This window comes from Balaenoptera physalus (assembly GCF_965194825.1).
Source record: "Balaenoptera physalus genome assembly, chromosome: 1".
In the NCBI taxonomy this organism is placed as follows: domain Eukaryota; kingdom Metazoa; phylum Chordata; class Mammalia; order Artiodactyla; family Balaenopteridae; genus Balaenoptera; species Balaenoptera physalus.
This window is the reverse complement of record NC_138882.1, coordinates 39,541,353-39,569,140: the sequence shown is the minus strand read 5'-3', so window position 1 is coordinate 39,569,140 and position 27,788 is coordinate 39,541,353. Positions and strand designations below refer to the sequence as shown.

General features: G+C 35.1%; 1 protein-coding gene across 3 annotated transcripts in view; it reads right to left on the bottom strand.

The window, feature by feature from the left end:
• Positions 1–12,533: 12,533 nt before the first annotated feature.
• The window catches only part of SYT14 (synaptotagmin 14), a 272,609-nt gene continuing 257,354 nt past the window's right edge, over positions 12,534–27,788 (bottom strand). For 2 of the 3 annotated variants that reach the window (XM_082464357.1, XM_082464358.1), the window contains 2 exons: positions 21,021–21,210; positions 12,534–17,170 (listed from right to left, as the gene is read on the bottom strand). In XM_082464357.1, the coding sequence (XP_082320483.1) occupies positions 16,857–17,170; positions 21,021–21,210 (504 nt within the window). In that variant the 3' untranslated portion in view covers positions 12,534–16,856. Of the gene's footprint in view, positions 17,171–18,425; positions 18,483–21,020; positions 21,211–27,788 lie in introns of all 3 variants that reach the window. The other variant, XM_082464356.1, reaches the window with a different exon arrangement.

Below are 27,788 nucleotides of genomic sequence, written 5' to 3'. Positions count from 1 at the left end.
GCTTGAGCTTGAAGGGGAGAAGGAGAGAGTTGAATAGTTAAACACAGAATTTGTGTTTATTTAGGGTGGTGAAACTATTCTCTATGGTACCATAATGGTGGATACATGACACTGCATTTATTAAAATCTATAGAAGTTTAAAATACAAAGAATGAACCTTAATGTATGAAAATATTTAAAAATCATTTAGGAGGTCAAGGAACCAACCCCAGGATGGAATGCAGGATGTAATAAAATGATCCAACTGTTTATGAATGTATAAGACAACCTCACTGAAGGGAGTAGGGAAAGGTGCTCACCTAAGTAGCTTTGAAAATGGGAGGAATTTGTAAGAAAGAATAAAGGCAAAAGAAACTGTACTATTCCCTAGCTGATACAGTTGTTACTCATGGGGTATGGTTTAACGCTGTACGTGTATACTGGAATTGAACAGATCCAGCAAAGGGATGGTGAATGCTCACTGCTGGAGTGGGATTTTACAGACAAGCAAGGAGAGGAGGCTAGAACGACCCATGTGGTAATGGGTTAGAGTTGAAGACAGTATGAACTCATGTTCAGCTTAATATAGATACAGACTGTTAAATACACACATTTGTAGATATATGTATACACAGGTTAGTATACACATTATATATTTCCTGTCAGCTGAGAGGGCTGGGAACCAATGATACCCCAGTAGCAACAACCATACGTAGTTCTCAGATATTGGTTTCTGATACCTTTCCCTAGTAATAGGAACAGAGACTTCTTGGAGAAATGGCTGATTCTAGGACTGGGGCCAGAAATGTACAAGATGAGCTGAGCTTGGAGCATCTCTACAGTGCCAGAAAGTAAGGAAGTACTAGAAAGAAAGAGAGGACAAGAGGATGAAAGAAAGAAAGAATGAAAGAAAGAAAGGAAAGAAGGAAGGAAGGAAGGGAAGGGAAGGGAAGCAAATAACGCACCTACAATGAAGGAGGTATGTCAAAAGGACACCGGAGCCAAATGAAAGAGTTCCCAATTGCCAAAGCTAGAACATTTTGAACAACAAAATAAATATAGTAGTATATACCCAAAATATAAGATATCTATGAGTCTATACTGATATTAAATGATTGAATAAATGGGAGAAGAGAACAAATCTCCTGTGCAGAATTCCAAATAATTTATGTAGATACTCTGCCTTCAAGAAGGTGGAGCACAGCTCCTGAAGTGTTGGTGCAGAGTGACTTCCTTCCAAAGAGTACAGTATACAAAGGGAAAAAAGAATAACTTTACATTGGAGAATTACATTGGAGAAATCTGACAAACATTACCTTGGCCAGGTGATCAAAAGTCAGCATCAACAGTGATAACGCACATGGATAGTATGCACCCTTGATAAGATGCACTGAAAATGGCACTTTACCTCTGTGGTCTTCCTCCTGAAAACCCATACCCTCAGTCTACTCGTGAGAAAAACATTCGACGAGGCCCCAACTGAGGGACATTCTACAAAATACCTCACCAGCACTACTTGAAACTGTCAAGGTCATCAAAAACAAGGGAAGTTGGAGAAACTGTTAGTCAAGAGGAGCCTAAGGAGACAGGATGACTAAATGTATTGTGGTGTCCTGGATCAGGAAGGGACATTAAGCGGAAACTAAGGAAATCTGATTAAATGATGAACTCCAGTTAACTGTAATCTGTCAATATGGGTTCATTAATTGTAACAAGTGTGCCACACTGATGTAAGATGTTAGTAATAGGGGAAACAGGGTGCAGGGTATGTGGGAACTCTGTATTATCGTGTTATTCTTTTTCTGTAAATCTAAAACTGTTTTTTTTTTGGTTGTCTCTTTTTTTAATGTAATTTTAATTTTATATTGGATGATAGTTGATTTACAGTGTTGTGTTAGTTTCAGGTATGCAGCTAAGTGATTCAATTATACATATAGCCATTCTTTTTCAGATTCTTTTCCCATATAGGTTATTACAGAATACTGAGTAGAGTTCCCTGTGCTATACAGTTGGTCCTTGTTGATTATCTATTTTGTATATAGTGGTGTGTATATGTTAATCCCAAATTCCTTATTTATCCTCCCCATAAAACTGTCTTAAAATAAAGTTTATTTAAAATATTAATAAGCTTAGTATTAGCTTAATATTGTTTTGCCATTAACAATTATAACTATGTCAGAAATGGAATTTTTATCAACTAATGAACCAGAGATCACAGATGCCATGGGGCTTCATAAATCAAATTTCATGGTTAGACAAGAAATTTTTTCATTTCAGGTACTAGGAAATATTTCTAAAATGTATTTGTATATTTTTCTTGCTTTGGTAAATTTCACACATTAAATAGCACCTTTCTGGATAATTCTATTCAACTGAAATAATTACCAAAAAAAGAGACAAAAAACAAAAAAAGAAAACACCAAAGAATCCTCCCACCCATACTTCTCAAGCTTTCAAACCTCAGTCAGAGGTTCATTAATATCAGTTATGCCCTAGATACTGTTCTAGGCCCTGGGAATGCAGTTGTGAACCAAATGAATAAATAGCTTCTGTCACCAGAGGACTCACATTCTAGTGAGAGGATGTGTCGGCTCTTGACTCCTGTGACTTAATCACTCTACGGCTTTGCATGAAACCCAAGACACATTTTAGTCTGTATCTTTTTCCTAAATTTCAGTCCTTCATTTCCAATTCATGGACATTCCCCACAAAATGTCATTTGAAAGTCAACATAGCTGAAACCAACCCTTATAAACCCAGCTTCTTTTCTGGACTCCTTTATTTGGTGGTCCCACTCCTCACTCACCTGTTCCTCAAATATCACTCTATTTAATTCCATCCTCCCTCAAGCACTACCCCCATCACCACTTTCAATTAGTCATCAAGTCCCAGAGACTTTTCCTGAAACAACAGTGTCTTACCAATTTTATTATTATTATTTTTTTGGCCACGCCCTGTGGCTTACAGGATCTTAGTTCCCCAACCGGGGATGGAACCCGGGCCCTAGGCAATGAAAGCACCGAGTCCTAACCACTGGACCGCCAGGGAATTCCCTCACCAATCTTATGTTTAAAAACATATTTATTTATTTATTTGGCTGCACCGGGTCCTAGTTGCAGCACTCGGGATCCTCGTTGCGGCATGCGGGATCCTTAGCTGCTGCATGGGGTCTTTAGTTGCGGCATGCCAGGTCTTAGTTGAGGCACGTGGACTCTTAGTTGTGACATGTGAACTCTTAGTTGCGGGCACGCACGTGGGATCTAGTTCCCTGACCAGGGATCGAACCTGGGCCCCCTGCATTGGGAGCTCTGAGTCTTAACCACTGGACCACCAGGGAAGTCCCACCAACTTCATTTAAAAAAAAAATTTTTTTTTCGACCTCATTTTTAAAAAACATTCTCCACCCACCTAAGCTAAGCTGCTGGTATCACCTCATGTCTAGTTATTTAACGTTTATAAAACACCTGGATTCTAAGAATAGCTTCCTAACTGATACCCTATTAGACGACACTTCTTAAAACTCACTCACTCATCTACTCTAAACCTTATCTCAAGTCCAAGTCTCTGAACTGGATTCAAGGTGGTTTTGTTTGTTTGTTTGTTTTTAACAATCTGGCTCTCATCTCGTCCCTCATAATGTTTTCTGGTGTCCTTGCCTTAACTCTGCTGAGTTATCTGTTCCAGCTCGATTTCCTCCTCTCCCTCACACTGTAGTCCTCCAATGTTCTTACTGCCTCCGTTCTGTCTCTAGGTTTGATGCCTAGGTTTTAGGCTTTCCACCCATCACCTCATCTCATCTCTTGGGTCATAGTTTAAACCCGCTTCTCTGGTCAAGTTGGAGAGACAAGTAATTTGAATCGCTTCAGTAGCCTTAAAACCTGTTCCTCAAAATAATCTCTTCAGGTAGTGCTGGCAGGCAGTATTCCTGAGACCTACCTCATTCCTTGGTTTTGGCTCCTGAACAATCAGGTGTCAGACATTGTCCTTCCTCACATCGTATGGAAGTTTTGTCTTTTTGGCAATGGTGATATCCAGACCTCTCAGTTGCTAGCTTGGAATCCATGAGCTTACCTATTAGTGTAATGTAGGTGCTGCAGGAACAAAATAGGCCTGAAATGTAATTGATATCACAGCTCACAAACACAGATGTTTATTTCTTGCTCATGTAACATGGGAAGATGGCTGGTAGGAAGACGATCTCCAAGCAGTGGTTCAAGAACCTAGGCTCCTTTCGTCCTGCGCTCCACCATCCCCTTGGGCACTCGTAATCAGCTAATGGATGGGGAAAGAGATGGTGAAGGAGGCATTTGGCCTAGAAATGACATGTATACTTCCCCTCAAATTCCAGGTGGCTAGAACTCAGTCACAGAGCCACAAACATTTGCAAGAGAGGCTGAAAACATAGTCTAGTGTGTGTTGAGGAAGAGGAGAACAAAGATTTTGTTAAAATAGCTTACATTCTCCCTAAGGGAGACAACCTCAAGTTCCACCCAGTTACTGCAGCCCTTTCAAAGCCCCATATCTCTGGTGATGCGCTCTCCTTCCCATCAAATCCAGTGATCTGGGAATTTAAAGACAAGTTACCCGCCCCCAACTTCCACCAAATATACAATGTGGAGCTGGAAGTGGATAACTGCAATTAAAATTCTCATTTGAAAAGGGGAACAATGAGAAACATACAGCAGTCACTGACTCATAGCAGTGAAAACACCTACTTCCCTCCTAGTAGAGGAATTTTGATTTGCTCTGGGCTTCTTCTCTAAGAGAAACTCCCTCATCCATAATTCTCAGTGGTTCCCTGCTTTGACTTCTGGGAAGGTTTTCCTTTTCCCTCTTATGCTATGGTTTCATTGGAAGTAGGCATTGAGAATGATTTCCTTCTTGGGGGTTATACAACTTTCATAGCTTGCTTCATGAGCATGCAAGTTTACCTTTTCTTTGAAATGAGGCATCGCTTTGAAAATTCTGATCTTTGCCACATGGTTGAGTCCTTTTGTTTTCTTGTGCAGATTTAATGGGTCTTTTTAACTCAAGACCCGTTTCAGTCTAATCTTAACATTTGGGGTTCACAAGCAGCAGACTTTTCAAACCCCTAAGGGACTTTATCTCTGGGCCCTCTCCATTCCCTTCAGTCTCTGCTGGAAGACCATTTATTTATAGCCTGAGTTGACTGCTTTCTTGTATTATCTTTTAACAAAAAAAATCTCAAATACACTGTTGCTCTGGCTTTTCTGTCCAATCCCCCTAAACTACAGGTTCAGTAGTCACACAGACCCCCTTCCAAGTAAAACTCACATTGCCACTGCATAATATGAATTACAGTTTTTCAGCCTGCTGTATCTATTTCCTCTCTGCTGGCTGCTTGGCTGCTAAACCAATGTACCATATTGAAGGTTTTCATCCTCACAGAACACCCACTGTAAGGTCCCAATATTTGTTTTAGTTTCAATTGTTTGCAGTAACAAATGAGTCTAAAATGTGTATGGCTCAAATACAATAGAAGTTTTTCTTCTCATTTATGTTAACGTTCCAAGGCAAATATATTTGGTTGTCTCTTTTCTGTGATGTGACTCAGTGACCCAGGATCTTTCCAACTCATGGTTCTGCCATTCCCTCGGCTTTCATTTTCCTCTGCTTCCAGCCAGTGGAAAGGGAAAGAAGGCATGGAGAGCACAAAATTGTTTCTTAAAAAGCCTCCTCGAAATTGGTGCCCATCACCCTCTGCTCATATTCCATTGGTTGAGCTCAGTCACACGGCCATACCTAATTTCAAGGGAGGCCAAGAAAAAGTAAGCTAGCCATATGACCAAGAAGAAGAGAAAACATGAATTTCGGTAGAGTGGGCATATTACAAGTATTAAAAGTACTGTTTGGAAAGTTTTCCCTTATATTTCCTTAGGTCAACTGAGAATATGCTCTCATTTTTTTCCTTTTACTAATTGAGTTTGTGAGATCCTTCTAAAATTTGTTCCCATTTATTTGGCATTTACTTATGTAGAAGCCTTTACTATTATTATTTTTTCTAATATATGCATTAATTTTTTTTTATTGGAGTAAAATTGCTTTACAATGTTGTGCTAGTTTCTGCTGTACAATGAAGTGAATCAGCTGTATGTCTACATATATCCCCTCCCTTTGGGCCCCTCTCCCCTCCTCCCCCCACATCTAGGTCGTCACAGAGCACCAAGCTGAGCTCCCTGTGCTATACAGCAGGTTCCCACTAGCTATCTATTTTACACATGGTGTAAAACCTAATGTCAAACCTAATCTCCCTGTTCGTCCCACCCTCCCCTTCCCACCGTGTCCACGTCCGTTCTCCACCTCTACGTCTCTAGTCCTGCCCTACAAATAGGTATATTTCATTATAAAGTACTATTCAAACAAAATACTTCACATATTTTACTGAGACCTTTTATTTTTGAATTGGAAATGACTTTATTTTCAAATGGGAAACATCATGGAATATTTTGGTAATCTATGGAAAGAAAAAAATTGACTTAAATATTACTTTGTATATTGAAGATCAAAGGAGTTATAGTCAATTTACAATTAAAACTTAATCTTAAGTATGTAACATGGTATGATGAATAACTAAATCTCTCTGTAACAATAAAAAATGATCATTTATTGATTTGCTTGTTGTAATGCAGATGTGCCTATTTTCTCCCGGAATCTCATTTTATATCAATTGTAATTCTATGAAAGACAAGCCATGACCCAGATGAATATGACTTTTTTTGCAGTAAACTCATAAGGAAGTCTATTATTCTTCCTTCTTCAACCTTAAATGTTTTAAAAATGGAAGCCCAACATGGGGGAAGGGGGGAATGCAGCAGCATGTACTGGGAAGGGATACAAATTCTGATACTTAGTTGGAGATTAAATTATGAGTCCATTTATTTTAAGCAGAAGTGTTTCATGTTTTCCTTGTGTTTAAGTTAACGATGACTCATAAAAAGAAAAAACCTAAACCAGACCAATTGGGCACTGGTGTTCTACTCTTTAAAAAATTAACTTAAAAGGCTTCTGGTTAATTTATGGAACTAAGAATTCAAAGACAATCAGAGGTTAATGTAGCAACTTTAATTTCTGTTAATTTTAGAGTACTAAAAGTTTAAATTCTTTTGAATATGGAAAATAGTACTTGTTAAGTCTGTTCTTATAAATCTTTGTTGCTGGAAATAAAATGGACAAGGGAATGAAATATGAAAAACATCTAAATTCAAGGTCTTGGGAAACATACAATAACTACCTAATTAAGAAAGAATTAAAAATCAACAAACTACTCTTGCCAGATAGAAAATGATTTTGTTAAACAGAATGACAATACTCATATGAATTATGACAAGTTCACATTAAATGAAAGAGCAGGCTAGATAACAGTGTATATGTATGCATACTGCAGCTAAAGATACTATGATCACTTTAAAGCTAGTTTTATTCCTGATTTGAAAACTTTAAAGGAGATTATTTTAAAATGTTTAAATTTGTTTGTAGTCTATTTTCTTTGCATGTCAGATTTGACTTAGAATTAAAGAAAATAATACGACCCAAACATTTTGATAGCAATATTTTATAGCACATTTAAATAAGATTCCTTTCAAACTCAAGATCTGAATAACATCTACATATATCCACTGGATATCTGCTTATGGAACTGACATTATTTTATTTTGTGTAACAGTCACAGTAACACTTATTTGTCGATAAGAATTCAGGCTGATTTTTGTGTATCATCATCAGAGAAGTCAGATGCTTACCCATTCCAAACGAGCACTAAAATGTAAAGAGATTTCTTACAGAAAGGTGAAGAAAAGTAACTTGTAACCCACACAAAAATTTATTCTCTGGAAAATTAAACTGCCATTAAAATCTCCTTGGATTAATAATTTTAACAGTTTTTACATTGTTTACACAGAGGTCAGCAATTTCTTTAAGTAATACAATTATACAAAAGGAAAAAGGCACCGAGACAATCGGTGTATAGATAGTAGAAAAGTTGATATGAGAAAAAAAATGCAACATACAGCACATTTTCAATTACATGAAAATGGTTAGATATATGCTCATTCTATAAAATGGGTTGTTTCACACACACATCTGTTTATATTTTAATCAAAAATGCAAATTAATATGTGACAATAATACAACACTGTTGATAACCACACAGACGCTATATTAGTTAAGATCCATTAATGGTACAGAATCACTAGAAAATATTTGGAGACAATTTAAGACCAAAGGAAATGTTAATCAGCAGTGCATTTCTTCAGGTTGTTTAATAGAGTATTTTGCTCATAGAGCATTTAAACTTCATCACGCTGTTATATACATTATTAGAAAAATAAGTAAGAAAGCTCTGTAGAAACTATACTATTAAGCTTCTTGCCTCAAAAAGAAAGAAAGAAAGAGAGAAAGAAAGAAAGAAAGAGGAAGGAAGAAGGAAAGAAGAAAATAAGGGAATACTGAATAAAAGATTCCACTAATTGAGTTTTCCATAAAAATTACATTATTTTGACAAATAAAACACAATGTAAGAGTACTGAGCAGTGATGACCATCATGAGTTTTAGAAAAAGAATAGATGCCAACATTTATCAAGACCCTTAAAGCCCATATAATAACTGTTTTTCATCAAGACTAATGGAACTGAAAAGTAATATTGATACATTTTCTTATTTCAAAATTCTAGTAAAAATCCAGCCAAAGTTTGGCTATCCCCTCTATGACAGTTTTAAAGATTCCTCAAAATTGTTGCCACTATATTATTTTCACCACAAAAAGAAAACTCATCTCAATAAAATTATGTAGAAACATTATAAATTAATTTTGTAATACAAGCTACTACTGGAAATTTTCTCTTAGTAAATTTAAAGTAATATTTATAATTGCAAAATACTGCTGGAAACGTCACCATTATTTCCTAGCTGTGTTTCAAATGGCTGTTTAAATATACTTAAATACTAAGAGAGCCAATTTATATGTAAAAGCTACCCTGGTCTCCTCTCACAAAACAAATGTGACATAATTATAGAATGTTGTAAATATTCTCAATATTTATGCAAACTGACTGCCCCAACAAAAACAAGCACCCTCCCTGCCCAAAGCCTCCCAATGACACTATCTACTTCAGTTTCCCTTTTTTATTATGAAAGTGCCCAGTTAAGTCAACATTAACAATTTTAAAACCAGGAATTTAGAAAAGGCTTTCTCACAAAATTTAAAATAAAAAGAATGTTCAAGCTAGAGGAGGAAGAGAGAAGACCAAAAGGAGAGAATTTACGATATAATGACCTAAAATCTCATTTCCAAGAAGTTGGCTTCCACTCCATTACAACTGAAATCATATTGAGGTATTAACGGGGTCTTCTTACACCAGAGTGCTAAGATATTGATCCTTTACACTTTAGGGGTCTTTTCTTCTACTGGTGCTTATGTATTACTTTCATCAACATTAATGGGGGTTATGAACAGGAATCACTGGTAAGGACCAACCCTGAGGGTATAAAAGGTTTGGTTGTTACCGAAAATAATACCATCTGGAGGAGGTGAGCACACTCAGGAATTGACAAATGAAGTGCTGGCAAGAGGCTCACAGCCTTCAACCAGATGTAAAAGCCAAGAGAGACAATAAATCTCAGAGATAAGGGAAAAATCCCGATTTTCTCATGGAATACAATAGTCATATTTAATATTAACTGCTTAGATTTATGGAAATAAGCATTCTAGCAATGCCTGAATATATAAACAAATTTCAGATAATTATTTTTTCAGTGTATAATAGAGTATTATATTTCATCTGTTGGGTATTCATTTTAATCACAAAAAGTGTCAGGTGAGAGATCACATGTTAAAGGAAGAAACAGAAAGGTGTTGTTAGGTTTTTTCTTTTAAAAATAGTCTTGAATATTTAAAAGACAAACTCAAATATCAAACAGTCATCAGAATAATAAAAAAAGAGTGAAAAAGGGCCCTGAAATAATAGGACAATTTGAGATGCAGACTGTCAAAATGACATTGAAATAACGTCAAACATCTTGCAAAACTATTGCCACATCAGTGACTTTGTTCTCATAATTAATTATTTAGAAATTTTTATGTACTAAGGGGTTGAAATTCTACAATAAAATTATGCCAAATTTTTGTTAGATTAATAATCAAATTTCCTTCTCTGCTCCCAACCCATAGAGCATGATATTAGGGAACTTCACACTATTCAAGATTAGGTGCACAGCAACAATAGCAACCATCACAAGAGATACAACAAACTTAATGACTAAAGAGGGTCATGCTTTGCTCTCTCTCTAGTCTCTGAGAAAACCTATCCAGTCCTCTCTACTGTCCAGCACATGTGATTAAAGTGAAAAAAGTCAGGGTATCACTTTTTGTTAGGAATTATGCAGCTGTGATGAACTCAGGAATCCAGTGTGAATGTACATGAATAGGACTGGGGAAAAAAGTCTGGGAGGAAGAAAGAAGGAACATTTTAAGCAAGATACATACTTGTCTATTAGGGAGAGAATAAAGCAAGATTCTTACATTCCTTTTTGATAATGGACTAATAATTCAAGTTTATCAAACTCTTTCATGTTAAGATTATGTTAACCAGATTTCAAGCTATAACCGGACCAAACACAATGATACAGCAGCAGTCACAAAACAGCTTAATTCCATACCATATTATTTCAAAATTCAAATAACCTCATTTTTCAGTGGGTTAATCACAGATATTTGTTGGGAAAAATACTTTCAAAATGTAAAATACATTCATGCGAAATATTACACCAGAGAAGGAGGTATGCCTATATTATAAATGAGGGAAAATAGAAACTCAGATGAACCTATATACGGAATTTATTTTTAGAGAAAAAGGAGGACTTGAGGCTGCTGTATTAACTTGTTATTTGAAATAAAAGACCCTAAGAAAGAGCCAAGCAATCAAGGAAATAGAGATCAGAGCAGAAGTGATAGAAACGTTGCTGTTTCTAGTGAAGAATCCAGGAATGAGTTCAGGAATGAGGTTCATCTGATGAGTGTAATGACAGTGAAGCCATTCAGGATGATGATAAAAGACAAGAAAGCTTACTATACACAAGAATGAAAAATGCCACCACCTATGGCTGCCACTATACATTTACTTAAAGGTCAGCCTCATTTCATTTAGAATATTGACAGATGTACTAGGTAAACACCTTCCTCAGACTCTCTCTTTGCCTTGTGTCTATCATTGTAAGGACAGTTTGGAAGGAAATATTTGAAAATAATTCAAAGTAATTTTCAGGAATCATAAAACTAACATAATAGAATTTATTTATTATACCATGAAACACTTTGAAAAAGTTATCTTGAATGTGAATGCACAGGAACTCATAATTAAATATCACTTTTAATTTCTCATTAAATATCTTTCTCTTTAAGGCAGCACACACACACACACACACAAATCAACAGCACTAATCCTAGTCTTAATCTTGCTCTTCTTTATCACTATCACACTTCAAGAACTAATCTATGGTTAGACAGCTGCCAATAATTCTATATAATGAGCTCAATATTCTATACCAGTGCATCACAGACAGAATTTCCTGGGGAGCTTAATAAAATGTAGATTCTTGGGCTCCACTCCAGACCAAATGAAATAGAATCTCTGGAGGTGGGGCTTTGGAATACAAATTAAGCTCTCAAAATAATTCTTAAACACACTATAGTTTGGGAACCACTGTTTTAAATTTTGTCCTTGGAGAGAATAAGTTCCTTGATGGGAGTCTAATCTGTATTTATTCTCTAAGACCCAACCCAGGGGTTATTTTCTCCAGGAAGATTTTTCTGAACTCCATGTTGTACTCCTGTGCTAAAGTTATATCATTCTGTGGCTATCCCTACCTTAGCATGCAAGCTCCATTAGGGCAAAGACTTTGTCTGCCCAATTTGTTATCTCTGCATTTGTAGCACTTAGAAAAATACATGGTACATAGTAGGTACTAATGAAGACATAAATAAATCCATGCATAAGATAAGATTCATAAATATTGAGACATATAACAGTATTATTGATTTCCTCCATAGGGAATTTAGTTTATTCAATATTTATAGTGTGCCTACTATGAACAAGGGGCACATAAAGATAACAAGACAGAGCATTAAGTACTACCAAGGGGAGAGACATATGTAATAAAATTAGCTGTAATCCAGTTAAACCTTAAGAAAGGGTAGAGAAGCAACTTAAATTGCAATCAGAGTGCAGAGGAAGACAAAAGTCTTTCCTTTCACCACTGGTATTGGCAGGATACGTGCTCATGGACACAGGCTATCCACTTGGTAGGGTGGAAAGGGGATCATGTACAATGAAAATATTTTGGATTCCCAACAGTGGACAAGGGACAGAACAAATTGATTAATACACTTTCAGAATATAAGTAAGTATAGGGTAAACTGGCAGAGTAAATTAATCCCCAAGTCTTTGAAAATGTAAGTCATCTACAAAGTATGACACAAAAGTACCATTTGTGTCCCAAGAAGGAAAAAAAACCCTCTAATCTTCTTTTCTTCTTTGCCTTGTATTTCTCTTTCCCAAGCTCTGTTTTTTCCTTCTCTTTTTCTAGTTCTGCCATCCAATTAAAGTGGGTGGGATTACTGATGAATATAATGTTGTCCTGTTTTTTCTTGCAACTAGTAAAGAGGGATGCAATTGCAATATGTATAATATAGGTTTTAGAGTAATTTATATGTGGGCTCTAATCCCAGTTATATTATTTACTTACTGGATGACCTTAGGCAAGTCTGTTTAACCTCCATCCTGCAGTTTCTTCATCTATAAAATGTTGATAATATTACTTACCTCATACCACTGTTGTGAGAATCAAAATAATAAATTATTGTGCTAGATCTTACTAAATTATAGCAGTTACCATCATCATTATTAGACATTTTGGTGGATACAGATGATGTTTTAAAGTGAATTTAAGAAAAATGCTCCATAGTATGTTTAACCTTGTGCTCAGTATTGAGTTTGGTTGGTGATGATGATACTGATGGCCACCTCCAGTGTAGGTCATGGGTGAACTGGGGACAGTAAAAAGGAAAAAAAAGTGAAAACTTCTGAATAATAGCTATCAATGAGAAAAATCTCTATGAGTAGACTATCTAGTCTATGTAGGCAAATGGCAATTTCATGAAAGTGAATTTGTGTTATCGCTATTAACAGCTGGATAGAGACCTTGAAAAATTTGTTGGTGGCTACTGTTCTAAGTTTCATCTAAAATTTACACTTTCAAATAGCCTATCTCTCAGTTCACTTGAAAAACTATGATATCATTTGATCTCTATCTTCATCTTAAAGAACACCCTCAGTTCTATGAACTCTTGCCCCACTGGTGCTACCTTTCTTTTGCAAGCATTGATTATGCTTCTGATTCACTAGATAAGTGAAAATGATGATGGTATCAAGAAAATGATTTAACATATAGCCCTGGGCTTCTGAACTAGACTAGATGGAAGTGCCCTACCAGGCCCTACACTTAAACATGTATGTATTAATAAGGGTAGTTTAGATATTTTCTCACTGGTTTTTCTTTTTTAAAAATTGTGATTCAGTTTATTATTTTTGTCACTAAATACAACATTATTGAGAATTCACTGAATGCACAGTAAGAAAATACGCAAAGAGATTTCACACAAAATGCGAATAGTACAGAAGACATAAGATTACGGAAGAAAACTTCTTAAAGGTAAGAGGATATACTAAACAAATTCTTTTCTGATTTAAAACACACTTTGCTTCCTGGGCAGTAACAAACAACTACATGTTGCAGCTCATTTGGGAGACAAATAAAGCTTGTAATTCCAGGCTCAGGAGCTCCCATGAATGCCAGTCAGTCGCTGTATTTGGACTATCTCATTTTATTATAAAACTTAGGAGATTTTAAGAGAACAATAAGAAAGTGGGTTGTCTTTCTCAAGTTTCTCAGACAACACCTGCTGCCCACCAGTGGGCCCCTATTTGCTTTAATTGCTAAGATACAAGATTTTGCCTTTAAGCTTTCATGCAAATCCAAGCACACAAAAGAGCAGTAGTACCGTCTCCTACATTAGATTCAGTAGAGTGAGTGGGTCTCTTGAGCCCTATTTAATCTTTTTCTAAAATAATAGACAAATTTGGGGGAGTAATTACTCTAAGCTGTGTCAATCCAAAGGATAAAAAGATATATATTTTGCTGTGTGTGGAGGAGAATGGCAGCAAATAGCACCCAAAACCAAATATAATTTCTAGCAAACATACGGAGGAGAAAAATAATACATAAACTTGATAAATGCTTTTCTATTTAGTTATCTGAGAAAGCCAGGGCACCTTCACTTATACAAATACATATGTACAAATACATATAAATACATATATATATGTATATACACACACACACATATATATATTGTATATATATGTTGTGTGTATAGGCATGTGTGTGTGTGTGTATACAGATACACATACATACACTTCATAATCTTTGAGGACTTGGCAGCTGGGGTGGAGGTAGGGTCTTTCTTGAAATATTTAAAAGTTGTTGATTAAATTTTAGGCCATACTGGATTTGATATACTCAGACCAGATAAACCCCTAAGGATATATCCAAGCACACACACAAAATTCTGGGCATAGTCTGAAGAAAGACAGATTTAACAAATAACATTTAGTTAGTGTTCTTTTCCTTGCTGTAGGAGAAAGCACCAAGCTGGTCTCATATGTATTTGATTAGGCTTTGTTACAGCTACAGATAAGACTGATAACTCTTTATTATTAGGACGATCCCAGTTGTTAGCAATGCAGTTAGCTGTTTCAAAGCCAGAAAAGATACTTGCAGCATCAAATGCCTAAATCCAATTTCTCAGTAAAATCTACAGCCCCCCTTCCAATCTCTTTCCATAACTGTTGCTAAAAATACTTTCATGAGATATTTTATCATTTGATTCATGTTTTAACTTTATAAACTAACTCATTTATAAAACCCTGGAAAATGCTCATTAATGTAATAATAAAAGAATAGATCTTTCCCTTTAATGCAACTCTCTAACACACATTCTTAAACCCCATGTCACCTGATATAGCATTTGTATTTTATCATATAACTCATGTGTATGAATGCATAGAGCTGCCATTTTTTAAACTAAAAAATATTAGTAGTTCACTGTCTTTTTGGATTTCTTTTAAGGCCTTTCAGTACAGCCAGGCTGAAGTAATAATATCTATGCATGGTTTTGTTATTATGGTAATAACAAGTTCTAGCTTATAATAATACATAGTACTTAGTTGGGACTAGGAACAATGATATAATGCTTTTTAGTAATTGGTAAATAGTATGTTTCTAATTTAACTAGAAATTAGAAAGAGAAAAAAAAATTTTCATATATACAAAACATATTCTATTTAATAAAGTATATGCATAAAATTATATATTGGATAAGAAGCAAAATTAAAAAGAAAACAGCTTATAATATTCCTGGTAATCAGAGTTCCTAAATATAAAAACAACAAATGCCTTGCCATTTAAAAAAAATTAGCACACTATACAACTTTTACATACTTCAGAGGAAATAAAGATCTTGTGACACTGTTCTGAGGAATCTAATCTTCACATTTATAAAAATTGAAGGCCTAATTTTGCAAATACAACTTTCAAGCTGTATGAGCAAATTTAACTGACATGGAAGGCACAGGATGACATCACGTTGAAGAACGTACCTGTAAATTTCATAAAATCTAGTCACAAGTCACTAGAAACTTCTTAAGGAATCTCAGAACTGTTTTTAACATGATGTTCTGATTCAAACTTAGAACTGGAGAGTCTTTAGATCACAAATACAAATTGAAGTAAGAGTGAAGAGAACTGTTTCTTATTTGAATGCTACCTGCTTTATGCAGTGTTGGTTACTAAATACTCAGAGCAGATGATTAAAATTTTCTTTAACTTGAATTGTTTTCAATTTTCAACAGCTTATTCACTATATTTTTTTAGTTTGTAAAAAATGTATTTTCACATTACTACAATTTTAAAGAGTCAACCATTGAAAGAGATTTTAAAGTGAAGTCCTGCTCTATTAGCTTCCTACATTGGAATACAAGAATACAGGAAGTGCTTTCAACAGAAAGTTACATGGTCTACAGTACAACCTGTCTAGAAGACTTGCAAGGGACCAGTACAGTAACTTGGTCTCTTTGGATCAGGCAAAATCAGAGGCAATTGAAGAAGTGAGCTTTTCTTAAAATAACACATAAAAAACATTCCCTTATGAAAACGAATACTTGCTTGCACTTAGATTTAGTGCTATTGAGAAGAACTGAGGCACAACAAAACTAAGTGCACAAAGGGAAAATATCTGAAATAAAATGATTTTCAATGTGATTGAAACCTTTCACCATTAGATCTGACAACGCTGGAGAATGACTTTCTCATATTAAAGAACATTACGAACACCAGGGATGAGCCAGTCAAAATATGTCTTGTGTATAATATGTAGGGTGACCTAAAAGGGTGCCGCAGCTAAAAATTCTGATTTTCAAAATCATTTATAATTTTGATTTTTCATAAAATTATTGGCTCTTTTGCTAAAGTAAAATTAACTTCAAACCAAAAGGATGCTCTTAAAGCTCTGGAGGATTGTCAGTTTAAGAAAGATGAAAGTTTCTCATTTTCTCAAACAAGCTCTACTAGAGACACTTCTTTTCTTCATTTATGTCAGTATTAGATGTTCTCTCCACAGAATTTAAAGCATTTGGGTAGAATGTTAAAGATGATTCTTCAAAGAATAGGTGACTAGGTAAGAAGAGTAATGTTGTACTCAGAAATGATGCTGCCTTGAACTGCAATTGCTCATTAATCCTAGTCATCACGACTCTAGCAATGCGTGCCATCTACACACTTGCTGTCCTTTCGACTCTTTCATTTCAGTCCAGTGATTGAGTTCCTCTTCTCCAGAGCTGTTCAGACCTAAAGAAATCCAGCCTATCATCTCTTTTCTTTTCATGCTGCGTTTGTTATACACAGACAGTATGAGTGTCACATCAGAGAGTTGAAATAGGGCCACTTGAAAAACAAAAGTTTCCTTGTATACTGGATTTGGCTGCCCTCTGCGGATGGATGTCTTGCATTTGGACATCTCGTGACCCATGGAATTCAGTAGAGTTAATTTAACATATGTATCTACAGAAAAAAACAACATACCACAAATATCATTTGAAACAAACTCAAAACGTCTTTCTTGTAACACTTGCTGAGAAGATTAAGTGTTTATACTTTATAAGGATATGGTGTATACCATGTTTAGTAGAAATCCAATAATTCCATTTTGATTAAATGATAATAAAATGTGACAAGTACAGAGAATGCTAAGTAGGCATAAAATCTTTTGGGGGTAATAATATCTTAACCTCACTATTTCTACATTATAGTTAGAATTTAAAGGTATACCTCATAATCCTTCCTCCACCCTCCCACCCCCATCCTTGACCTCCCACTACCCGCCCTTCCCATCCCCACCCCCGTTTAGCTTCACTAAGCAGGACATCATAGCATTAATAAACACTTAGCAAGCTCAATTAGCCACAACACTGTAAAGCATTCCACTGTGCTTTCAGAGTGTAAGAATAAACAAACGAATAGAAATGAAGGCAAATGGTAAGGAGGAAAAGAGAAAGACAAGAATGCAAAGATGACATCAAAACAGCTTAGGATGAAATGTCAAAAAAATCTCTGCATGGATGTGGTTTTTAAATATATTTTTAAAACATTTAAGGGCCAAAATGAAGCCAAATGCACTAAGGGCTCAAAGTTTAGCAAATCAAGTAAAACTTTCTCCTGGTTTCATGCAAGAATACATTTAATGTGCTTTTTGGATAGTTAAATGCTACAGGATTCCCTTTTGGCACAATTTAATGTGAAATTTTAGGTATGGTATCTTAACTATTTTCATGAATTATTAAAAAAAAAATTGATGTGATGTTTAGTGTACCAAGTGAAACATAACAGTTCATTACCTGGTTACTTGGGAGATAAACCCTCTTTTCAAACAACTGTGTTTTCAAGTTCTTTAAACTCATGCAAATTATCTTCAGCATGTAGATCCATCATGTGTACTTCATATCAAAATTTCAATTAATTGTAATGAAAATTGCAATATTTCTCATGAAATATCTATTTCTACTTATGAATCAAAATATAATGAATGAAAAAATAAACCTTTAATTTAAAAAGTTTTGCTAGTTTTATAGATACTCTGAATACCATCATCCATAATCAGAGATAAATTCTAAGTTAGTTTTATTTAAAGTACCACAGATAATAAATGTGCATTTTTTTTGGAAATCAACATGGTGGACAGCTTCACTGCTGGCAAGTTTTAGGGTATTTTGTTTTTGCATGAAAAGACAACATCCAATTAGCCTCTACAGGAACTCACCTCGGATTATATAAACCTGTCCACCTATCAAGTGTTTTAGACAACAGAACAGTCCATCTGACAACAGGGGGTGGAAAGCAGTAAAAGAAATAATGACCAGATGTCAATTGTTGGGTGAAAGAGGGTCAAAGGTTAGAATTAAAGAGGAAACACTGTTCACTGGAGTGGAAGAACACAAAACTTTAGCATTTTAATTCAGGAAGAGGGTTGAAAAAAGGGTATGTTGGGTAAATTTCATGGAATGAGAATATTTAAGGTCATTGTGTAATCTTAAACAAAAATTACACTGTTTTAAAGGGGGATACCTTTATAATGATATTTTCTTGGTCTAAAGCACATTGAACATAGAATCATGCAAATTATCGGACCATAAAAGACTGAATAAAAGTCATTAAAGGATCATTATTATTATTATTTTTCTAAATTTTTAAGTTTATCCATGCAATATTTAACATTTCAAACACTTTATTTTACTCCCAATGTCATATAAAATTAAGTTATGCAAAATAAAATAGAACTACCAAAATTTTTGTTCTTGAATGTTATCACTGTTCCTTTGGGATAAAAATTGGATTAGTCAGTCTATAACATAGTTCAAAGTTTAGAACCCAGGTATATATGAAGGGTCACAGTCTTATATACAATAGACAAACTGATAAAACTGTCATATTTTACTTTATAAATACTCTACTTCATATAATTAGTTTTAATGTTGACTTATATTTACCTACTAGTTACTTCCCAGCTAATACCATGAACTGTCCTACTACTGAAGATCTAATTCTAAAATAATGGAAATTGCTATAACCTATTCTTTAACCTGATAGATCTACTCTATGTTGTGGATGCAAATCTCTCTTAACTTGTTTATTGTCCAGCCCTACCTCCACCCACCCCCTGCTTCATTTTAGTTCTGATTAGTGTTTCTCTGTTTCTATCAGAGTGGGTTCAGCAAGGACAGAAAGGCAAATCTGTCATTTCATTCTGCTGCTTTCTAGCATTTCAAGTTAAAGATTTGTCAAAAAAATAAACTATTAGCTAAAGCAGGAATTGCAAACTGACAGCTTGTGGCTAAATGTAACCCCAAATAATAAACCGTGTTCAAAAATTTTGAATCCGTATGTCTTAAGGCAGGGCGTGCATCCCTGCATTTATCACAGGCCTCTCCATGCTCCTTCTCCTTCATCTACAAATTCTGCTCATTTAAGTTACTTCCCAGGCCATTTGAGTTTGCATTCCTAGTGTGGATTAATGAAGATAACCAAGTCACACTTCCAAAGTTCTTTACTCTAGTAATTGCTTTTTTCCACCTTCTGAATGTTTCCTTCTGAAAGGAAAAAGGGGACAATAATAATTCCATCCTTTTTATGTGCCTTTATCTGATTTGAGTATCACAGTTACCCTGTGAGAAACACAACCTTAATTTTACATATAAGGAAACAGGCTTAGGGAAGTTAGGTCACTCGTCCAAGGGTAGAAATATAAATCTAATTTTGGCCTTCTGACGTTTAATGAAGGGACAGATACATTGCATGATGTCTGTAAGAAGTGAGGTTTCCAGTACTACTGAGGGCACACTAAATATATTTTTATGACTTTTCACTTTGATTGAAAAAATAATTTTTAGGATATTTAGAAGTAAAGTTAATTCAAGGGTGGAAAAAGTTTCCCCTCCAACAATTATTTGATACTTGGAGTGAAATATTGCTTCAAGCAAGTCTGTGAGAAATTGTTAAACAAATTTAAGGTTGCCATTATTACTCAAGATTTCCTTTCAAATTTTGAGTTTAGGCCGTTATTAACAGCTTTAATTTTAGAGAAATATAAAGAGGCTGCTACTTTCCCAGTTTATTTCTACAGATAACAATAAACAATTTTGGAGGTATACTGCGTGACAATTTCTCTGTGCATAACCTATCCCCAGCCTCCTGAGCTGGGAGAGAGATAAGGAGAGAGAAGAGTGAGAAGCATATAGACAGGGCAGAGGTATCTATACCATCTAGCTTTCCTTTCCTAGCATCGAGCATAAATATCAAACTATTCCTTATTCTGTTTGTCCTGGGAAAAGCAAAGCACATTCCATTTAAGAAAAGATTCTGCTGGCAGTACTGATTTATAATTTTAAAGGAGGAAAAATGTGAAGAAACAGTTTTTTCTTAAATTGTTAAGGGAGAAAAGAAGGAAAAATATAGAAGTATACACATTAGTTCATAGTACTGCATGCAGACAGGAAACACGACATTGATCTTCAGTTAAAAACAACAGCTATAAGCATTCCTCATCATATTTGTGGAATGTTACTACCTTTAAAAAAAACCTGTAACTTTTTCTGGCATTAGAAGATAATGGCTATGATAGGGCTAATTCATTCTGCAGACGCTGAAAAAGTTAAAGTCTTGTCACCTTACAATTAATATTTTGAATTTCAGATCTTTCTACTTCCCAAATGGCTGGAAATAGAAAACATGAAACAGATTAGCTGATGATTACACCATCATTGATTGGTTAAGACTAAATGATAGGATTGAAGCCCCTACACTGAGAGTCTCATAAGTACAGAAAACACTAGAATTAAGAAAAATATTTTTCACTCACTGGGTGGTCTGTTCGCTGCCAAGTTTTTGAAGTGGCTGCCTTTTATCACTTCTGCTGATAGTCTTCCAGTTGTGGCATTATAAAGTAGGCCAATGAGAATTTCTGGAACTGAGCCATGTTCAAGAGACTGACAGGAGGATGTACTTTCACTACAGGAGACTTCTGACACGCTCATTTGGGAGTCACAGCCCTGCAATCAAAAATGAAATCTTTATAGTATTTTGTAAAAAAAGATATATTAATAGATACATTGGTAATGCCCTATTTATTGGAATTAGGTAGATAAGTCATGATAAAAACAAGAGTTGTAAGCAAAATTCACAAAACACTAGATTAGAAATGTTCTTAGCATATTTTAGTTCCTGGATCTCTTTTCATTATACAGCAGTCAAAGGAATGACAGGAGATGAGAAGGTCTCATAAATTCTTGCCTGTTTGGATACAAATCAGAGAAGATAAATTTCTTAAACTCATAGGGTCAATGAACTCTTTCCTGAATGTAAAAAAGATGTATTGACCTTAAAAGACCGACACAGATTCAGACTTAATTACATTAAATGTAAATGTCTTAACTGTCTTTTAAAGACAAAGATTGGCAGACTTTGATTAAATAAACACAAAATCTGCTACTTATAAGTCAATATGTAAAACACTGATATACAGAAATTGAAAAAAAAGGGTGGGAAAATATTTACCATGCAAATAATAACCAAAAGAAAATCAGTGTAACTACATTAGTATCAGCCAAGGTTAGCTTTAAGGCAGTAACTATTACTAGAGATAAAGAGGTACACTCAATAATGATAAAACTGCAAACTTACCAGGAAGATAAAGTAATTCCAAGTTTGCATTATTTAATAACATGGGCTCAAAATAAAAGAAGCAAAAATTGTCAGAACTAGAAAGAGAAATAGGCAAATCCACAACCAGTGGGGTTGTCCATATACTCCTTTCAGTAAATGACCAAACAAGCAGGCAAATAAATACAGTAATGATGTAGAAGATTCGAATATCACAATAAGTAAAACTGACCTAATGGTAATATGCAGAACACTCCATCCTACAACTATAAAGCATACATTTTCTCAAGCATGCAGTGGATTTTTTACAAAAATATTTATTAAAAAAGCAAACAGGAACTTCCCTGGTGGCACAGTGGTTAAGAATCTGCTTGCCAATGCAGGGGACACAGGTTTGATCCCTGGTTTGGGAAGATCCCACATGCCACAGAGCAACTAAGCCTGTGAGCCACAACTACTGAAGCCCACGTGCCTAGAGCCTGTGCTCCACAACAAGAGGTGCGCACTGCAATGAAGAGTAGCCCCCACTCACTGCAACTAGAGAAAGCCCGCGTACAGCAACAAAGACCCAATGCAGCCAAAAACAAACAAACAAATTAATTAATTAATTAATTAATTTAAAAAAGCAAACGAATTTCAAAAATGAATTTCAAACGATGGAAATCATTCAGAATGTTTTTTGAAACAGCTAGAAACCCAAACTACGTTCTAGTGAAGAAAATTCCTATAAATTTGGAAATTAAGGATACAAATATAAATAATCCATGGGTAATTAAATGATAATGAAAATAAGTTATTTGAAAAGATTAATAAAAATAGATAAATGTTAGTCCAATTAAGAAAAAAAGAGACAAGGCACAAATGAAAAAATATCAGGAATGAAAAAAGACACTACTACATATTCTATAGGCCATGAAAAGAGTTTTAAAAAATGAGTAAGAACAGCTTTCTTCCAACAAATTTGAAATTTTGACGAAACGGACATATTCCTAGAATAGTACAACTAAGCAAAATGGACACAAGAAGAAATAGAATATCTGAACAGTCTTACTGAAGAAATTGACTTTGCAATTAAAAACTTTTCCAAAACCAACAAAATAAAACTCAAAAACTTTAGCTGCATGGCTACAATAGTGAATTCTAAATAATAATATTAGTCTTATGCAAACTCTTTCAGAAAACAGGAAAAGAGGAAACACTCCCCAGGTTCCTGTAAGAAACTAGCAAAACCTTAAAACAAAACCTGACAAGGACATTATTAAAAATTACAGGATTTTCTCATTCATAAAGTTAGATTCAAAACTCTAAATAAACGCTGAGCAAACCAAATTGAGCAACATGTAACACCATACTGAATTTTTTTTAATGTTTCCCCTTTGAAATTGGGGATGTCACAATGATGTCAACTATTACCACTTCTAATCAGCATTGCACTGGAGATTCCAGCCAGTGAAGGTCCTAGCCTTATGAAAGGCAATAAAATGAAATAAAAGGTGTAATGACTTGGACTGTCCTCATGTGCATACTATATAGTTATGCACACGTGAAATCTAATCAACTCCACAGAGGTATTACAGTTGCCTGCAAAGGTAAAATTTAAGAATCCATATATTGCTATATACCAGGAACAAATCCTAAAATAACATTTATTTCAAAATAACATTTATTACAACATAAAATATAAAGTATCTAGGAATAAATGTACAAACGACATGCAAGGACTCTATACAGAAAACTATGACTATTATTGAGAGAAATTTAGAAGTACTATATATACTATGTTAATGAATTATAAGGTTCAATTTTGCAATACTGTCTCCAAATTGATGGATTAAATGCAATCATAATCAAGATCTCAACAGGTTTCTTTGTGGAACTTGACAAGCTAATTCTAAAATGTATGTGGTATATATATACAATGAAATATCATTTAGTCTTAAAAAAGAAGGAAATCTGCCATATGTGAGAACACGGATGAACCTGGAGGACATTATGCTAAGTGAAATAAGTCAGTCACAGACAAATACTGTGTGGTTCCATTTATACGCGATATCTAAAATAGTCAGTCATAGGAGGAGAGTAGAATGGGGGTTGCTAGGGGCTGGAGGAGGGAGAAATGGAGAGTTGCTGTTCAATGGGTGTAAAGTTTCAGTTCTGCAAGATAATTAAGTTCCAGAGATCTGCTGTACAACATTATATCTACAGTTAACAATACTGTACACTTAAAATTTGTTAAAGGGTAGATATCATGTTAAATGTTCCTACCACAATAAAAATAATAAAATAAATTACAAGATAGGGGGCTCTGCTCTACTGAGTATCAAAATTTATAATAAAGGTACATTACTTAAGACAATGTGATAAAACAATGTGTAAGAGACTGTTAAATAGAAAGTCCACTAATTAATCCATGCATAATAGACAGTTAATTTACAACAAAGGTGGAACACCTCTGAAACACATATACTTCACAATGAGCTCAAATCCCAAATATGTAAAGAATACCTATAAATCAATAAGACAAAGACAACACAATATAAAAACACTTGACAGATACTTGAACCAGCACTTTCACAAAAGAATGGTCAATAAATATGTGAAATGATGTTCAACTTCATTACTAATTAAGGAAAAGGAAATTAAAACCATGAGCTAACACTACACAACAAATAGCTGGGCTAAAACAATAGTGTGGTGAGGACATGGAGAAATGGGAAGTCTCATATTCCAATGGTTATAGTGTAAAGTGATATGTTTTTTTAAAATGTTAAAAATACACATACCATAATACCTGTCAATTCCATATGTATACATCTCGATCAGGAATATGTGCAATGTTTACCAAGAGACATATGAAAGTACGTCCATAGTAGCATTATTTATAATGACCCCAAAGAGTGGAACGGATAAACAATTTGTGGTGACTTCATATAATTCAGCAACTATACTGTACATACAGTATATATACACTATACAGCAATGAAACTAATTATAACTACATTTACAAACATGATTTTGGGTGCAAAATGCTGAACCTAAAAGGATATTTAGCTGTATGGTTCCATTTATGTAAATTTCAACAACAAAAAACCAAAACAAAAACCAAATAAAGACCAGGCAAAACTAAACCATAGTATTTCAGATGCATGAATAGGTGGTAAAACTATAAAGAGAGCAAGAAAGTGATTAATTTAAAAGTCAAAATTCTGGTTAACTCTAGGGGTGGGGAGAGAAGAAATAGTGATTAGGAAGGACATGGGGGCTTCTGAGGGGTACTGGTAATGTTTTATTTCTTGACCTGGATGGTAGTTAGATGGGTTGTACATTTCTGCCTTTTACACTTTTCTACTATGTGTTTGGTTTCACAAGAAAAAAGGTTTAATGAAAAGAATTACATGATACAAGGATACAACATATACAAATTAACAATAATAAAAATGTTTAGGACTTTCTTTGAACATTCCTAAAGGGATTCACTCCATGAGTTAAAAAAAAAAAAAAGACTATAATACTATTTTCTATAACAAGTTTTTAGATTTAAAAATTACAGATTTAGATTTTTAGATTTAAAAAATCTAAAAATGTCTTATACAAGTCTTCAAGTTTGAATCTAGGTTGGCCTATACAAGTAATCAAGGAGAATTAATACATACTTGGTGACTGAATTAGCTCATGGGACTAATATTCAGAGGGATAAAAATCTCATATTTTCAAATCTAACTCTAAACCATAGAGGAGAAAACCAAAAGGAAGATAAATCTTATATTCCTAAATCATGGGTACACAAAACACATAGTTTGGTATGTTTTCATGACAGTTGGAGGAGAAAACATAATTTTAGTAAGTTTCAATTAGGATATATCATCACTTATGAAAATAGTGTCAAAAACATGCTCAAGCACATTTGGTGCATTTGCTACATTAGGCTATTATACTAGCAGCATCTGTTAGAATACTGTGAAATACATTTTTCATAGTATAGCATTTTTCATATTAACCTACTGTCAGATAATAAGATGTGAATCTAATATTTTCTTATCAACACAGAGGTCATATTGCCAATTTTGTGCAACAAAGTGATGTCCCGAGAAAGTCTTGGGAAAGGTCTTTCTTGCTCCTAAGAAAAACAGCTAACTTATCTCCCTGCTTTACTGCTGCAAAAATGTCCTTGTTTCTAAGCCCAACAAAAAAAAGCAAGAGTGGTAAGATTCTTGGCGATCACATTCTATTTTAGTAAGCCCAGCTGAAATACAGTAGTATTTAACAGAAAAAAAAAAAAACCACCCCAAAAAACCAAAAAACTATTGTCTGAAGAGTTCATTCTGAATTTATACCTTAGAAAAAGTGCTAATCTCATGGTCTTTCTACTGCCATCAGTGTAACTGCCTATCCAGGGTTGGTATAGGTGTGGCAATCCAAGGGGATCACTGATTACAACGAAAGCAGTACAGAATAACTATATAAATAGAGTAACTGCAGTAAAGACAAATTAAATACAGATACTATATACTCAAGTGGCATCTTTCCTCCAACTATTCCTCAGGGCATGCTGCTCGGTTCAGTGTGTATTCAGGAATCTCTACCTACTCTCACTGCAGACCCCATCATTAATTTATAATTGAGGCTTCCCTAGGTGGCAGTAACTGCAGATGATTAACCCAAAGTCAAACAAATCCCAATCATAATTGGGTCTACTTAAAGGAATCGTCCCATAGCCTCCCTAAAGTAAAAGTATAACTTCCTCCCATCTAACATAATACTTTATTTCTTTTTTAATACTTCTTCTCTTTCCTCCTGAGTCCTCTGCCCTAGGGTGAAGGATTATAAGCAATTCTGTAAAAGTAGAAAAAAAATTATTTAATTTTTCAGAAAAGTGAATAAACTCTATACAATGTTTACCATAAGCAGAATTAGTACTTATGGCAGCCATTACATGTCTTTAATGGTGCTAATAGGTTAAAATCAGGTCGGAACTTGTAAATATAGAAAGAAAAACGTAAGATTGAAAATACAACAGAACTCCTATTAAGTAAACGTATGGGGCTTTTTATTAGTACTAAACTGACTCCACCTTACTTGTAACCACTTCTACTCAGTACTTTTAAGGTAAAACTGCTGAACTCTACAATGATAATTATTATGAATTTGAATATTTTCTGTTGAATTTATTTTTCACTGTGGCTAGAATAAATTTTCTGCTTTTTAAGGTAATTTGACCCAAAATGCTTCCATTATACTTTCCTGGAAATGGAGTGATGAAGGCGCTGAAGTGTAACCAGAGGGCGGCCACCTGCTGCAAACCTGGTAAGCGGCATCTCCAACAGCAGTGCTCGCTCCTCCGGGGCCCTTCCCTAGCCCCAAGGCACCGAGTGCCTATCAGACAAGGTAAGGAGGAGATAACCAGAGGCAACTTCAGGAAGGAGAAAGCAAGAACAGCATAGCTGCTCCAAACCTTACCCCCCTTCCACTTCCACGCCCTCCCCAATCCAGTGTAAAGGAGAGCCATTCTGTATTTTGGTAGGGGTAAAAACACACCCATTGACTCTAAAGGATAATTTACTGGGATGAGCAGTGGATGGGTGGATAGTTTAAATTTCAGAGTGGTGTTGGAATCAGGATGCTTTTGGTTGCAAGTGACAGATAATGGCTACTGGCGGGGGAAGAAGTGGCCCTCCCAGGAAGGGTCTGCCCCAAAGCAACAGGGTACAGAGGCCATCAAGAGCTCCCAACCAAAAACACAGGAGGGACAGAAACAGAAAGCATCCAAAAGTAAGGACAGAGAGCTGGATGGCAGCAGCAAGCCCTCCTGCCGTCTATGGGCCCCTGCACGTCCACTAGGATTCAGCCTGCAGAACATCAGTCTGTCTCCCTCCCTCCAGGGAAGCCTGGTGCTGAGAAGCTTCAGGCACTTAACCACCAAACTGCTACCAAATTTAACTGGCTTAAAAGACACAAGGGAATTTACTGG